This window comes from Oncorhynchus kisutch, unplaced genomic scaffold (genome assembly GCF_002021735.2).
Source record: "Oncorhynchus kisutch isolate 150728-3 unplaced genomic scaffold, Okis_V2 Okis03b-Okis08b_hom, whole genome shotgun sequence".
NCBI classification, from domain to species: domain Eukaryota; kingdom Metazoa; phylum Chordata; class Actinopteri; order Salmoniformes; family Salmonidae; genus Oncorhynchus; species Oncorhynchus kisutch.
The window spans coordinates 2,840,753-2,856,977 of NW_022261980.1; the positions used below are offsets into that span (position 1 = coordinate 2,840,753).

The 16,225-nt window shown below is 49.6% G+C and overlaps 1 protein-coding gene across 2 annotated transcripts in view; it reads left to right on the forward strand.

Annotated features, from left to right (window-relative positions):
* The window catches only part of adamtsl3 (ADAMTS-like 3), a 184,959-nt gene that overhangs the window by 81,896 nt on the left and 86,838 nt on the right, over positions 1-16,225 (forward strand). For both annotated transcript variants that reach the window (XM_031812497.1, XM_031812498.1), the window contains exon 4: positions 13,189-13,316. In XM_031812497.1, coding sequence (XP_031668357.1) covers positions 13,189-13,316 — 128 coding nt within the window. The remainder of the gene's footprint in view (positions 1-13,188; positions 13,317-16,225) is intronic.

The following is a 16,225-nucleotide window of genomic DNA, read 5'->3' on the forward strand; positions in this document are numbered from 1 at the left end:
ACTGAGGAGCGCCTCTGGACTGAGGGGCAGCTCCGGACTGAGGGGCAGCTCCGGACTGACTGACGGCTCTGGTGGCTCAGGACAGACGGGAGACTCTGGCGGCTCAAGACAGACGGGAGATTCTGGCGGCTCAGGACAGACGGGAGACTCTGGCGGCTCAGGACAGACGGGAGACTCGGACAGCGCTGGGCAGGCGGGAGACTCTGGCGGCTCAGGACACACGGGAGACTCGGAGAGCGCTGAGCAGGCGGGAGACTCTGGCGTCTCAGGACAGATGGGAGAATCGGACAGCGCTGGGCAGGCGGGAGACTCTGGCGGCTCAGGACAGACGGGAGACTCGGACAGCGCTGAGCAGGCGGGAGACTCTGGCGGCTCAGGACAGACGGGAGACTGGCGGCTCAGGACAGACTGGATACTCTGGCGGCTCAGGACACACGGGAGACTCGGACAGTGCTGGGTAGGCGGGAGACTCTGTCAGCTCAGGACAGACGAGAGACTCGGACAGCGCTGGGCAGGCGGGAGACTCTGGCGGCTCAGGACACACGGGAGACTCGGACAGCGCTGGGCAGGCGGGAGACTCTGGCGTCTCAGGACAGACGGGAGAATCGGACAGCGCTGGGCAGGCGGGAGACTCTGGCGGCTCAGGACAGACGGGAGACTCGGACAGCGCTGAGCAGGCGGGAGACTCTGGCGGCTCAGGACAGACGGGAGACTCTGGCGGCTCAGGACAGACTGGAGACTCTGGCGGCTCAGGACAGACTGGAGACTCTGGCGGCTCAGGACACACGGGAGACTCGGACAGTGCTGGGTAGGCGGGAGACTCTGTCAGCTCAGGACAGAGGAGAGACTCGGACAGCGCTGGGCAGGCGGGAGACTCTGGCGGCTCAGGACAGACGGGAGACTGACAGCGCTGGGCAGGCGGGAGATTGGCGGCTCAGGACAGACGGGAGACTCTGGCGGCTCAGGACAGACGGGAGACTCGGACAGCACTGGGCAGGCAGGAGACTTGGACAGCCCTGGGCAGGCGGGAGACTCTGGCGTCTCAGGACAGATGGGAGAATCGGACAGCGCTGGGCAGGCGGGAGACTCTGGCGGCTCAGGACAGACGGGAGACTCGGACAGCGCTGAGCAGGCGGGAGACTCTGGCGGCTCAGGACAGACGGGAGACTGGCGGCTCAGGACAGACTGGATACTCTGGCGGCTCAGGACACACGGGAGACTCGGACAGTGCTGGGTAGGCGGGAGACTCTGTCAGCTCAGGACAGACGAGAGACTCGGACAGCGCTGGGCAGGCGGGAGACTCTGGCGGCTCAGGACACACGGGAGACTCGGACAGCGCTGGGCAAGCGGGAGACTCTGGCGTCTCAGGACAGACGGGAGAATCGGACAGCGCTGGGCAGGCGGGAGACTCTGGCGGCTCAGGACAGACGGGAGACTCGGACAGCGCTGAGCAGGCGGGAGACTCTGGCGGCTCAGGACAGACGGGAGACTCTGGCGGCTCAGGACAGACTGGAGACTCTGGCGGCTCAGGACAGACTGGAGACTCTGGCGGCTCAGGACACACGGGAGACTCGGACAGTGCTGGGTAGGCGGGAGACTCTGTCAGCTCAGGACAGACGAGAGACTCGGACAGCGCTGGGCAGGCGGGAGACTCTGGCGGCTCAGGACAGACGGGAGACTGACAGCTCTGGGCAGGCGGGAGACTGGCGGCTCAGGACAGACGGGAGACTCTGGCGGCTCAGGCCAGACGGGAGACTCGGACAGCACTGGGCAGGCAGGAGACTTGGACAGCCCTGGGCAGGCGGGAGACTCTGGCGTCTCAGGACAGATGGGAGAATCGGACAGCGCTGGGCAGGCGGGAGACTCTGGCGGCTCAGGACAGACGGGAGACTCGGACAGCACTGAGCAGGCGGGAGACTCTGGCGGCTCAGGACAGACGGGAGACTGGCGGCTCAGGACAGACTGGAGACTCTGGCAGCTCAGGACACACGGGAGACTCGGACAGTGCTGGGTAGGCGGGAGACTCTGTCAGCTCAGGACAGACGAGAGACTCAGACAGCGCTGGGCAGGCGGGAGACTCTGGCGGCTCAGGACACACGGGAGACTCGGACAGCGCTGGGCAGGCGGGAGACTCTGGCGTCTCAGGACAGACGGGAGAATCGGACAGCGCTGGGCAGGCGGGAGACTCTGGCGGCTCAGGACAGACGGGAGACTCGGACAGCGCTGAGCAGGCGGGAGACTCTGGCGGCTCAGGACAGACGGGAGACTCTGGCGGCTCAGGACAGACTGGAGACTCTGGCGGCTCAGGACAGACTGGAGACTCTGGCGGCTCAGGACACACGGGAGACTCGGACAGTGCTGGGTAGGCGGGAGACTCTGTCAGCTCAGGACAGACGAGAGACTCGGACAGCACTGGGCAGGCGGGAGACTCTGGCGGCTCAGGACAGACGGGAGACTGACAGCGCTGGGCAGGCGGGAGACTGGCGGCTCAGGACAGACGGGAGACTCTGTCGGCTCAGGACAGACGGGAGACTCGGACAGCACTGGGCAGGCAGGAGACTTGGACAGCCCTGGGCAGGCGGGAGACTCTGGCGGCTCAGGACAGACGGGAGACTCTGGCAGGCTCAGGACAGATGGGAGACTCGGACAGCGTTGGGCAGGCGGGAGCACCTGTAGGCAGAAGACGGAGAGACAGCCTGGTGCGGGAGGCTGCCACCGGAGGGCTGGTGCGTGCAGGTGGCACCGGATAGACCGGACCGTACTGGAGCTCTTGAGCACCGAGCCTGCCCAACCTTACCTGGTTGAATGCTCCCTGTAGCCAGGCCAGTGCGGCGAGGTGGAATAGCCCGCACTGGGCTGTGCTGGCGAACCGGGGACACCATCCGTAAGGCTGGTGCCATGTACGCCGGCCCGAGGAGACGCACTGGAGACCAGATGCCTAGGTGCGGCTTCATTGCATCTGGCTCTACATCCCAGCTCCTCGTATTGGCTGGGCTAGAGTGGGCATCGAGCCAGATGCAATGAAGCCGCACCTACGCATCTGGCTCGATGCCCACTCTAGCCCGGCCAATACGAGGAGCTGGGATGTAGCGCACCGGGCTAAGCACGCGTACTGGGGACACCGTGCGCTCCACCGCATAACACGGTGCCTGACCAGTACGACGCCCTCTCTCTCCACGGTAAGTACGGGGAGTTGGCGCAGGTCTCCTACCTGCCTTATCCACACTCCCCGTGTGCCCTCCCCCAATACATTTTTGGGGCTGCCTCTCGGGCTTCCTTGATCGTCGTGCCAACTCCATACGCCAGTATCCCTCCTCACACTGCTCCAGAGAATCCCAGGCGGGCTCCGGCACTCTCCCTGGGTCGACCGACCACCTGTCCATCTCTTCCCAAGTCGTGACATAGTCCAGATCTCGCTCCCATGTCCAGGAGTCCTGATATCGCTGCCTTTCCTGCTGAGGCCCATTACCACGCTGCTTGGTCCTTTGGTGGTGGGTGATTCTGTAACTATCATCTTCGGGAGAAAGTGAGGAGGACCAAAATGCAGCGTGATGATTATTCATTTTTAATGGGATACTTAAACAACGAACAAAAACAATGAACCGACAAAAAGAACGAAGACGAAACAGTCCCGTAACGTGAATACCAACACAGGAACACTGGAAGCAGGAACAATCACCCACACCCCACAATACAAAACATAGAAACAAACAACGCAAAGTATGGTCAGAGTGTGACACCCACGTCTGATACATCCTTCCAGTCATTATGTGTAGCCTGTACATAGTCTATTGGTAATTAGCCCACCCTTTTCACCTACCTCATCCCCATACTGTTTTTATTTATTTACTTTTCTGCTCTTCTGCACACCAATATCTCTACCTGTACATGACCATCTGATCATTTATCACTCCAGTGTTAATCTGCAAAATTGTAATTATTTGCCTACCTCCTCATGGCTTTTGCACACATTGTATATAGACCCCCCCTTTGTTTTCTACTGTGTTATTGACTTGTTAATTGTTTACTCCATGTGTAACTCTTTGTTGTATGCTCACACTGCTATGCTTTATCTTGGCCAGGTCGCAGTTGTAAATGAGAACTTGTTCTCAACTAGCCTACCTGGTTAAATAAAGGTGAAATAAAAAAATAAATAAAAAAAATGTGGACTTTATGGGGCCGTTTCTCAGACACAGATTAAGCCTGGCCCTGGACTAAAAAACATTTTCAATTGTGTTTCTCCTTTGAGATTGATTTTTAGTCCAGGATTACCTGACTATGATTAATCTGTGTCTGGAAACTGCCCCTATGACATCTATCTTGACTAGACAATGTTGACAGCATACAATCACACAGTCAGTTTCTGATATACGCATTTATAGTAGCTAATGCTATCATTGGATGCCCCATATCTTTTTCTGGTTTAATCTAGCGTTATTCCTGTCAGCATTCTTTAATATGTTTTGTTTTCCTTGGGGACTAGTAAAATCTACATTTCTATCAGTTTGATGTCTTTTGTTTTTGAATGATGTCATTGTCAAGTCTTGGTTGTGTTATTGGTGCCTAAGCCAAATTAACTGGTGGTGACAACCATGTGACGACAGGTAGGAGGTCAGGGAACATAGCTAGCCGTGTCTTCTTTGGTCAAAGAGTACACGTGTTACTGTGACTGACCAGGTTTCGAACCCGGCTGTCCATAAGACCACATTCCCCTGATGAGCTAAAGCCTAGGCATTAGTTCCTTGAGAAAATAGGAAAAAGTCTTCAGTTCTCAAAGTTACTCATCACATGAGTGTGATTCTGAACCACCACCACCCCTATCTGACCTACTTGAAGACAGCCATGTGTGACGCACTGAAATCGTACAGGGCCTTTTCTGACTGACTAAGTACAGAAATGGTACCTAGCCCTTTGTGACTGGCTAAGTACAGAACTGGTACAGGCCCTTTGTGACTGGCTAAGTACAGAAATGGTACAGAGCCTTATCTGACTGACTAAGTACAGAAATGGTACCTAGCCCTTTGTGACTGGCTAAGTACAGAACTGGTACAGGCCCTTTGTGACTGGCTAAGTCCAGAAATGGTACAGAGCCCTTTGTGACTGGCTAAGTACAGAAATGGTACAGGCCCTTTGTGACTGGCTAAGTACAGAAATGGTACAGGCCCTTTGTGACTGGCTAAGTACAGAAATGGTACAGGCCCTTTGTGACTGGCTAAGTACAGATATGGTACGGTAGAGCTAAAAGAGTAGCATTTTCTTCCCAGTCTTGTTTTCAGGGAGCCTCATAGAGCTCTCTCTAATGGGGCTTCCAGATACCGGCTATGGGTTTTCTGACTCACACCTAGTTGCTCTTAAACTGTCCTCCAGACAGTGCAATTCAACCCTTGTAGGACCTACTAGACAGGTTGTGGGTGTACGTGTGCCACAGCGTGTGTTACACACACGAGAGAGAGAGACAGAGAGAGAGACAGAGAGGGAGATAGAGAGAGGCACAGAGAGAGAGAGAGACATATAGGGAGAGAGAGAGGCACACAGAGAGAGAGATGGAAGGATGAAGAGAGGAAGGGTGGGGATAGAGACAGGATGGAGAGCTGCCATGTAGATGTCTTGGATGAGACTCAGAGACAGGATGCCCTGTTTATGAGAGACAGAGAAACAGAAAGAGAGAAAGAGAGTGCCCAGAGGAGGTTGGACTAGACAGGAATGAGGGAGCGAGAACCAATGGAGGGGTAGAGAGAATGAAGTTAAGTAGGAAAGACAGATGGCTGTATCCACCCTAAACCCTCAGCACCTCAGCCATCCAGCACTCCACTGTGCTGTGTCTAGCCAGACAGTAGGAGCCTCCACACTGCAGGCTGCAGGACACACACACATATCTGCACACATACACACACTGACAGCAGCTACAGCTCATATGTGCACACACACAACAGCTGACACGCACACTAGAAGCAGCTAGATGAGGAATTCTGTAATCACCTTGAACATGTCCCATTGAATACAGATCAACTTGTGTTTTACACATAGACAGATGAATGCTGCCAGCTATAATCTGTGCAACTCCATAGCAACTCCATAGCAACACCATAGCAACTCCATATCAACTCCATAGCAACTCCATAGCAGTTACAACTTATGTAAACAAAATATGCAACACTGTTTTATCTCTCTGAAACTCTCTTAGATCTACATCCCAAATGGCACCCTATTTCCTACATAGTGCACTACTCTTGACTATTGCCCTATTGGCCATGGTTATAGTTAGTACACTATGTAGGTAATAGTATGTCATTTGGGATGCAGACATTAATGTACCAAAAAGGATTTTATAATAATATGATATCCTATAGCTCTGTTCTATTTGGCTGACAGTTGTTGCATCATGCATGGTAGGATGAATGAATGAACAGAGCAGAGAATGGAATATAGCAGGCTGGGCTGCAGAGGGATCTCTCTCTCTCTCTCTCTCTCTCATTCTCTCTCTCTCTCTCTCTCTCTCTCCATCTCTCTTTCCCTCTCCCCAGCTCTCTATCTCTCCCTCTCTCTCTCTCTCTCTCTCTCTCTCTCTCTCTCTCTCTCTCTCTCCATCTCTCTTTCCCTCTCCCCAGCTCTCTATCTCTCCCTCTCTCTCTCTCTCTCTCTCTCTCTCTCTCCATCTCTCTTTCCCTCTCCCCAGCTCTCTCTCTCTCTCTCTCTCTCTCTCTCTCTCTCTCTCTCTCCATCTCTCTTTCCCTCTCCCCAGCTCTCTCTCTCTCTCTCTCTCTCTCTCTCTCTCCATCTCTCTTTCCCTCTCCCCAGCTCTCTCTCTCTCTCCCTCTCTCTCCCTCTCTCTCTCTCTCTCTCTCTCCCTCTCTCTCTCTCTCTCTCTCTCTCTCTCTCTTTCCCTCTCTCCCTCTCCCTCTCTCTCCCTCTCTCTCTCTCTCTCTCTCTCCCTCTCTCTCTCTCTCTCTCTCTCTCTCTCTCTCTCTCTCTCTCCCTCTCTCTCTCTCTCCCCAGCTCTCTATCTCTCTCTCTCTCTCTCTCTCTCTCCATCTCTCTTTCCCTCTCCCCAGCTCTCTCTCTCCCTCTCAATGTGTTTTGATGGGGCGGTGATCACTAATCTGGTCAGTGGAAATGGCTACAGAATGCTGATACAGAGCTATTCAGAACTGACACAATAGAGCGAGCCAGTCGTCTCAGCCAAAACGTCCCGGACAGATTCTCCTCATCACAATGTTATTACTGTTGGATGTCAGCTTCCAGCCAGCTTAGTAACAAAAGGTGGTCTCTCATTCCATTAGTAAGTTGACTGAAAATGTATCTCATAAGCCTGCTTTGGTCCAGTCTGGGGGTTGGAAGTCAAACAATAGCAAGGGGTTTCAGAATCAGATCCAGACGGACGGACGGACAGACAAAAATCAGACAAAAATCTGTCGTTCTGTCACTGAACAAGGCAGTTAACCCACTGTTCCTAGACCAGTTAACCCACTGTTCCTAGACCAGTTAACCCACTGTTCCTAGACCAGTTAACCCACTGTTCCTAGACCAGTTAACCCACTGTTCCTAGACCAGTTAACCCACTGTTCCTAGACCAGTTAACCCACTGTTCCTAGACCAGTTAACCCACTGTTCCTAGGTCATCATTGTAAATAAGAATTTCTTCTTTACTGACTTGGCTAGTTAAATAAATAAAGTGTGTGCCTGCCTGCCTGCCTGCCTGCCTGCCTGCCTGCCTGCCTGCCTGTCTGTCTGTCTGTCTGTCTGTCTGCGCGTGCACATGTCTGCATCTGGTTGTGTGTACAGTATGTGCCTATGTGTGTACAGTATGTGCCTATGTGTGTACAGTATGTGCCTATGTGTGTACAGTATGTGCCTATGTGTGTACAGTATGTGCCTATGTGTGTACTGCATATGAGAGAGAAACATTCTAGAATGGCGACCGTTCTGATTTCATCCAAGGTCAGGGTGATTTGGGGTCTGGAAGAGAGATTGAAATAAGACCGTCAGAGGAATGTACTGTAAGACATTCTACCATCAGTAACCAGGCATAAATAACAATGTCAAAAGAATTAGACATTTTCCTGTGTTAGCAATTTAAACTCCGCCCAGAGAAATGCTCTGTAGAAGGTCTATGTCCACTCTCATCCAGAAATAACATTCTGTTTCCCAAATGGCATCCTATTCCCTACATAGTGCACTACTTTTGACCAAGGCCCTATGGTTAAAAGTAGTGCACTATATAAGGAAAACGGTGCTGTTTGGGATGCAGACACAGTATTGAATAGTTCAAAGTAAATACATATTTCCAGTTGTGAGTCTGGTGATACTAAAAATGAAGGGCACAGTGTGAGATAGTCCCAAGAAGGTTTGAGTTGTCTACTGGGCCTGGTCTCCCTGAAAAACACCATCAGATTCTCTGACACACACACACACACACACACACACACACACACACACACACACACACACACACACACACACACACAGTGTCATATTACGTCTCTCTATGACACTAGAGGGTCTGCTTTGACATCACTGAGCCACAGGAAACCAACTTTCCTATTTTTGGTGAGATACAGCCAGGAGAACCCTCTCACTCACCTGGGCTTTAATACGCTCATAACACACAGCCAGGAGAACCCTTTCATTCACCTGGGCTTTAATACGCTCATAACACACAGCCAGGAGAACCCTCTCATTCACCTGGGCTTTAATATGCTCATAACACACAGCCAGGAGAACCCTCTCATTCACCTGGGCTTTAATATGCTCATAACACACAGCCAGGAGAACCCTCTCACTCACCTGGGCTTTAATACGCTCATAACACACAGCCAGGAGAACCCTCTCACTCACCTGGGCTTTAATACGCTCATAACACACAGCCAGGAGAACCCTCTCATTCACCTGGGCTTTAATATGCTCATAACACACAGCCAGGAGAACCCTCTCATTCACCTGGGCTTTAATATGCTCATAACACACAGCCAGGAGAACCCTCTCACTCACCTGGGCTTTAATACGCTCATAACACACAGCCAGGAGAACCCTTTCATTCACCTGGGCTTTAATACGCTCATAACACACAGCCAGGAGAACCCTCTCATTCACCTGGGCTTTAATACGCTCATAACACACAGCCAGGAGAACCCTCTCATTCACCTGGGCTTTAATACGCTCATAACACACAGCCAGGAGAACCCTTTCATTCACCTGGGCTTTAATACGCTCATAACACACAGCCAGGAGAACCCTCTCATTCACCTGGGCTTTAATATGCTCATAACACACAGCCAGGAGAACCCTCTCACTCACCTGGGCTTTAATACGCTCATAACACACAGCCAGGAGAACCCTCTCATTCACCTGGGCTTTAATATGCTCATAACACACAGCCAGGAGAACCCTCTCATTCACCTGGGCTTTAATACGCTCATAACACACAGCCAGGAGAACCCTCTCATTCACCTGGGCTTTAATATGCTCATAACACACAGCCAGGAGAACCCTCTCACTCACCTGGGCTTTAATACGCTCATAACACACAGCCAGGAGAACCCTCTCATTCACCTGGGCTTTAATATGCTCATAACACACAGCCAGGAGAACCCTCTCATTCACCTGGGCTTTAATATGCTCATAACACACAGCCAGGAGAACCCTCTCATTCACCTGGGCTTTAATATACTCATAACACACAGCCAGGAGAACCCTTTCATTCACCTGGGCTTTAATACGCTCATAACACACAGCCAGGAGAACCCTCTCATTCACCTGGGCTTTAATACGCTCATAACACACAGCCAGGAGAACCCTCTCATTCACCTGGGCTTTAATACGCTCATAACACACAGCCAGGAGAACCCTCTCATTCACCTGGGCTTTAATACGCTCATAACACACAGCCAGGAGAACCCTTTCATTCACCTGGGCTTTAATACGCTCATAACACACAGCCAGGAGAACACTCTCATTCACCTGGGCTTTAATATGCTCATAACACACAGCCAGGAGAACCCTCTCACTCACCTGGGCTTTAATACACTCATAACACACAGCCAGGAGAACCCTCTCATTCACCTGGGCTTTAATATGCTCATAACACACAGCCAGGAGAACCCTCTCATTCACCTGGGCTTTAATATACTCATAACACACAGCCAGGAGAACCCTTTCATTCACCTGGGCTTTAATACGCTCATAACACACAGCCAGGAGAACCCTCTCATTCACCTGGGCTTTAATACGCTCATAACACACAGCCAGGAGAACCCTCTCATTCACCTGGGCTTTAATACGCTCATAACACACAGCCAGGAGAACCCTCTCACTCACCTGGGCTTTAATACGCTCATAACACACAGCCAGGAGAACCCTTTCATTCACCTGGGCTTTAATACGCTCATAACACACAGCCAGGAGAACCCTCTCATTCACCTGGGCTTTAATACGCTCATAACACACAGCCAGGAGAACCCTCTCATTCACCTGGGCTTTAATACGCTCATAACACACACACACACACACACACCTGAGAACCCTCTCACTCACCTGGGCTTTAATACGCTCATAACACACAGCCAGGAGAACCCTCTCATTCACCTGGGCTTTAATACGCTCATAACACACAGCCAGGAGAACCCTCTCACTCACCTGGGCTTTAATACGCTCATAACACACAGCCAGGAGAACCCTCTCACTCACCTGGGCTTTAATACGCTCATAACACACAGCCAGGAGAATAACAGGGTTATTCGGCTGTTTAATATAAGCCATGTAATAACAGCCATGTAATAACAGCCATGTAATAACAGCTGTTTAATAACAGCCATGTAATAACAGTCATTTAATAACAGCTGTTTAATAACAGCTATGTAATAACAGCTATTTAATAACAGCCATTTAGTAACAGCCGTTTAATAATAGCCATGTAATAACAGTTGTGTGGTAACAGCCGTGTAGTAACAGCTGTGTAGTAACAGCCGTGTAGTAACAGCCATGCAGTAACAGCCGTGTAGTAACAGCCGTGTAGTAACAGCCGTGCAGTAACAGCCGTGCAGTAACAGCCGTGTAGTAACAGCCGTGTAGTAACAGCCGTGTAGTAACAGCCGTGTAGTAACAGCCGTGTAGTAACAGCCGTGCAGTAACAGCCGTGTAGTAACAGCCGTGCAGTAACAGCTGTGCAGTAACAGCCGTGCAGTAACAGCCATGCAGTAACAGCCGTGCAGTAACAGCCGTGTAGTAACAGCCGTGCAGTAACAGCCGTGCAGTAACAGCCATGCAGTAACAGCCGTGTAGTAACAGCCGTGCAGTAACAGCCGTGCAGTAACAGCCGTGCAATAACAGCCGTGTAGTAACAGCCGTGCAGTAACAGCCATGCAGTAACAGCCATGCAGTAACAGCCGTGTAGTAACCGCCGTGTAGTAACAGCCGTGTAGTAACAGCCGTGCAGTAACAGCCGTGTAGTAACAGCCGTGCAGTAACAGCCGTGTAGTAACAGCCGTGTAGTAACAGCCGTGTAGTAACAGCCGTGCAGTAACAGCCGTGCAGTAACAGCCGTGCAGTAACAGCCGTGCAGTAACAGCCGTGTAGTAACAGCCGTGTAGTAACAGCCGTGCAGTAACAGCCGTGCAGTAACAGCCGTGTAGTAACAGCCGTGTAGTAACAGCCGTGTAATAACAGCCGTGCAGTAACAGCCGTGCAGTAACAGCCGTGTAGTAACAGCTGTTTAATAACAGCCATGTAGTAACAGCTGTTTAATAACAGACCATTTAATAACAGCCGTTTAATAACAGCCATTTAATAACAGCCATGCAATAACAGCCATTTAATAACAGTCATTTAATAACAGCCATTTAATAACAGCTGTTTAATAACAGCCATGTAATAACAGTCATTTAATAACAGCCATTTAATAACAGCCATTTAATAACAGCCATGCAATAACAGCCATTTAATAACAGTCATTTAATAACAGCCATTTAATAACCGCCATTTAATAACAGCTGTTTAATAACAGCAATGCAATAACAGCTGTTTAATAATATTAATGATCCCTATTTTCATCTTCTGAAATCCATGATCATGCTCACTGATGAGGGTTTTGCGAAAAGGTATTTCCATAGAATATGCTGCAATCCAAGCCCCCTGCGCGATATGCACATGTGGAGATCTGAGACGATTTGATTGGTAAAAGCAATGTATGGAAACTTCCCCCTCGCCTATCAGAGGGCACATTGGAGCTATTTCCAAATGACTTACATCTGTCAAATCCTCTCTGATCTCCACAAGTGCATAGGGCATAGGGTCGATTTGGGTTTAGGACCTAGTGATCTAGACAAGCAGTTTGGGTTTAGGCCCTAGTGATCTAGACAAGCAGTTTGGGATTAGGCCCTAGTGATCTAGACAAGCAGTTTGGGATTAGGCCCTAGTGATCTAGACAAGCAGTTTGGGATTAGGCCCTAGTGATCTAGACAAGCAGTTTGGGATTAGGCCCTAGTGATCTAGACAAGCAGTTTGGGATTAGGCCCTAGTGATCTAGACAAGCAGTTTGGGTTTAGGCCCTAGTGATCTAGACAAGCAGTTTGGGATTAGGCCCTTGTGATTTAGACAAGCAGTTTGGGATTAGGCCCTAGTGATATAGACAAGCAGTTTGGGATTAGGCCCTTGTGATTTAGAAAAGCAGTTTGGGATTAGGCCCTAGTGATCTAGACAAGCAGTTTGGGATTAGGCCCTTGTGATTTAGAAAAGCATTTTGGGATTAGGCCCTAGTGATCTAGACAAGCAGTTTGGGATTAGGCCCTTGTGATTTAGAAAAGCATTTTGGGATTAGGCCCTAGTGATCTAGACAAGCAGTTTGGGATTAGGCCCTTGTGATTTAGAAAAGCAGCTTGATTCTCTTGTCATAACAACACGTGTTGGAATGACAAGCAGCACCTGTGTTTCTAGCCCCTCAGAGTTGTGTGGGTCTTATGGTGTTTGGTCAAAAAGCAAAAGACACATTTCCAGGGACTGTAAGAAAAATCTGATTATTTTTCTTCAAACTCCCAAGTTCAGCCAAGGCTACCCCCCCAATTCACTACAATAACACATAGTAGCACGTTTTTTGTGTTATTGTGTGTGTGCTTATTTGTGTGTGTGTGTGCGTACATGCGTGCGTGCCATGCATGTGTAAGGTATACTCTAACCTCTTTCCCCTCTCTCTCTCAGGCGTCTCGTATGACTGGATCAGATGAGGACGGGGACAGTGGCTGGGATGCATGGGGCACCTGGAGCGACTGCTCACGCACCTGTGGAGGCGGGGCCTCGTACTCTCTACGCAGGTGTCTCAACGGAGGGTCAGTATCACACACACATTCCTGGGGAGGATGGGAGGTTCTATCCTGGGGAGGATGGGAGGTTCTATCCTGGGGAGGATGGGAGGTTACATCCTGGGGAGGATGGGAGGTTAGATCCTGGGGAGGATGGGAGGTTAGATCCTGGGGAGGATGGGAGATTAGATCCTGGGGAGGATGGGAGGTTAGATCCTGGGGAGGATGGGAGATTAGATCCTGGGGAGGATGGGAGGTTAGATCCTGGGGAGGATGGGAGGTTAGATCCTGGGGAGGATGGGAGATTAGATCCTGGGGAGGATGGGAGGTTAGATCCTGGGGAGGATGGGAGATTAGATCCTGGGGAGGATGGGAGGTTAGATCCTGGGGAGGATGGGAGGTTAGATCCTGGGGAGGATGGGAGGTTAGATCCTGGGGAGGATGGGAGATTAGATCCTGGGGAGGATGGGAGGTTAGATCCTGGGGAGGATGGGAGGTTAGATCCTGGGGAGGATGGGAGATTAGATCCTGGGGAGGATGGGAGGTTAGATCCTGGGGAGGATGGGAGGTTAGATCCTGGGGAGGATGGGAGGTTAGATCCTGGGGAGGATGGGAGATTAGATCCTGGGGAGGATGGGAGATTAAATCCTGGGGAGGTTGAGAGGTTAGATCCTGGGGAGGATGGGAGATTAGATCCTGGGGAGGATGGGAGGTTAAATCCTGTAAATCATTAGATGCTACAGTTTACATTCTCTTTAGAGAGCAACAAGGGTCAACTTTATGGGAGAAGAGCTGCCAGTCATTCACATTATATCCAATCTACGACACATTGCATCCTAATGATAGTGAGTTTACTCCTGGAACTACACGCAGACGCATACAGACAAACAGAGGAACAGACAGACACACAGACACACGTAGACACACACATCCCTCCTAGCACAACATTGGTATTATTCTCCATTGTTCTGAACACTACTCAACCTGTGTATCACCTTAGTGTTGGGAAATTACTCTGCCAAAATCATACCCATGTGGCTCAGTTGGTAGAGCATGACAATGCCAGGGTTGTGTGTTCAATTCCCACGGGTGATCAGTACGAAAAGGTATGGAAATGTATGCACTCACTACTGTAAGTTGTTCTGGACAAGAGCGTCTGCTAAATGACTGAAATGTGAAAAGTAAAATGGTTTACAACAGCACAAATATAAAAATACTAATAAAACGATAGAGCTACTAAACAGGGTTAATTGGCAACAGTGATTATGGAATGAATCCTGTATCCATTTATAATAGAAACAGGGAGAAGACAATTACACACACACACAGTATTGACCTTTGGACGGATTCAGGGGAGATTTTATTACCCTGCTCTGTCAAATTGGGATCATCGTTGCTCAATTGAATGTTTCCTGTGTGTTAAGAGTGGTGCTCAGAGGGGTGTAGGGTTACTGATGGGACACAGATGTATATCTTTCCTTTTTAACGTCCCTCTCTTTGGCCTTTCAAAGACATTGACAAGGGTATCTTGTGTTAATGCAATAGGAAGTGGTGTTACTACAATACATATGACTGTTGTTTATCTTACTTTTTGACATAGTTCTGCTACGTCCCAAGTGACACCCGTTTCGCTACGCAGTGCATTCCTTTTTACCAGACTTTGGGCCCTGGTCAAAAGTAGTGCACTATAGATGGGTTAGCTGACAACGTTACGAAAACGATACACACGCTTCAATGGGGCAGAAGTCTGTGTGTTGAGCTATGAGGTCGTGGGGCCATCTTAGCCCTCGTGGGTCATTTAAGCCCTGAGCGATGCCTGACAGGCAGCTTGCCGCACCCCACAGCCAATCGCATGCAAGCAACAACACAGCTAACTTGGCTAGTCTTGTGAGTGAGCTAGCTAGCTAGTTATCTATGCTGGTTGTTAGCTTGCATAATTTATATGTTTATAATTGTAAGGTACACTTCATGTTTTACAGCCTGTCAGGAATGGAGCTCACCCACTGAAAAATATACATTTTATCCACGAAACATGAAGTGTCCCTTATAATTATACACGTACAGTATAAGCTATGCAAGCTAACAACCAGCATAGAAAACAATCTAGCTAGATAGCTAACAAGACTACCTACCTAACTAGCTAGCTCATAATACTAACCAAGTTAGCTGCGTTGTTCCTTGCATGAGATTGGCCGTGGTCTTGGGTGTGCCACGCAGCCTGGGAGACAGGGATGCCTGTCAGCCATTGTTCAGGGCTTAAATTCCCCATAAGCACATTGCAGTCAACACAGCAACAGGGCTTCTTGATGAGGTGCCTATTGTGTGTATAGACAAAAAAACATTTATGTGGTGATAATGAGATACATATTTTATGTATTAATTTGTTCCTTACGTTTGTTCTTGATATCATGTCTTTTGACTAATGTCATGTTTATGCTAATATGGGAAAACATTTACTAGCTAGCTGACCAATAACTGTAATGATGAATTTGAGAGACAAGTGATTATTGTGCAATTGTATTTATGTTTCAATAAATATTGGATACCAAATATAGTTTACATGTTATCAACAATCTAACATGCTGACCGCACTGCTTGCGTTGCGTGCGCTAGCATTGCAAAATAAATGTGCACATACATGTTATTCAGTCATTCATCCAAACTGTTTGCGCGCGTCAACAAGCGTCTGCGTAGTTAGGTGCTGAAATAGAACCTGATTCTATTTTACATGCATGACGCGCTGCAAGTCCTGCCTCTCCCATCTCCTCATTGGTTTTTAGGAGCATATCCCTACATCGGTGATTGAAAAATGAATGAGGTCCACACTCCAGTGCAGTTGGTTACAGTAATGCACCTTAAAGTTGGTTGCCAACTGCCATAAAAGAGAGATTACTAGAAACTAACTAGGATTCCCCTTTTATCCATGAATTAATTGT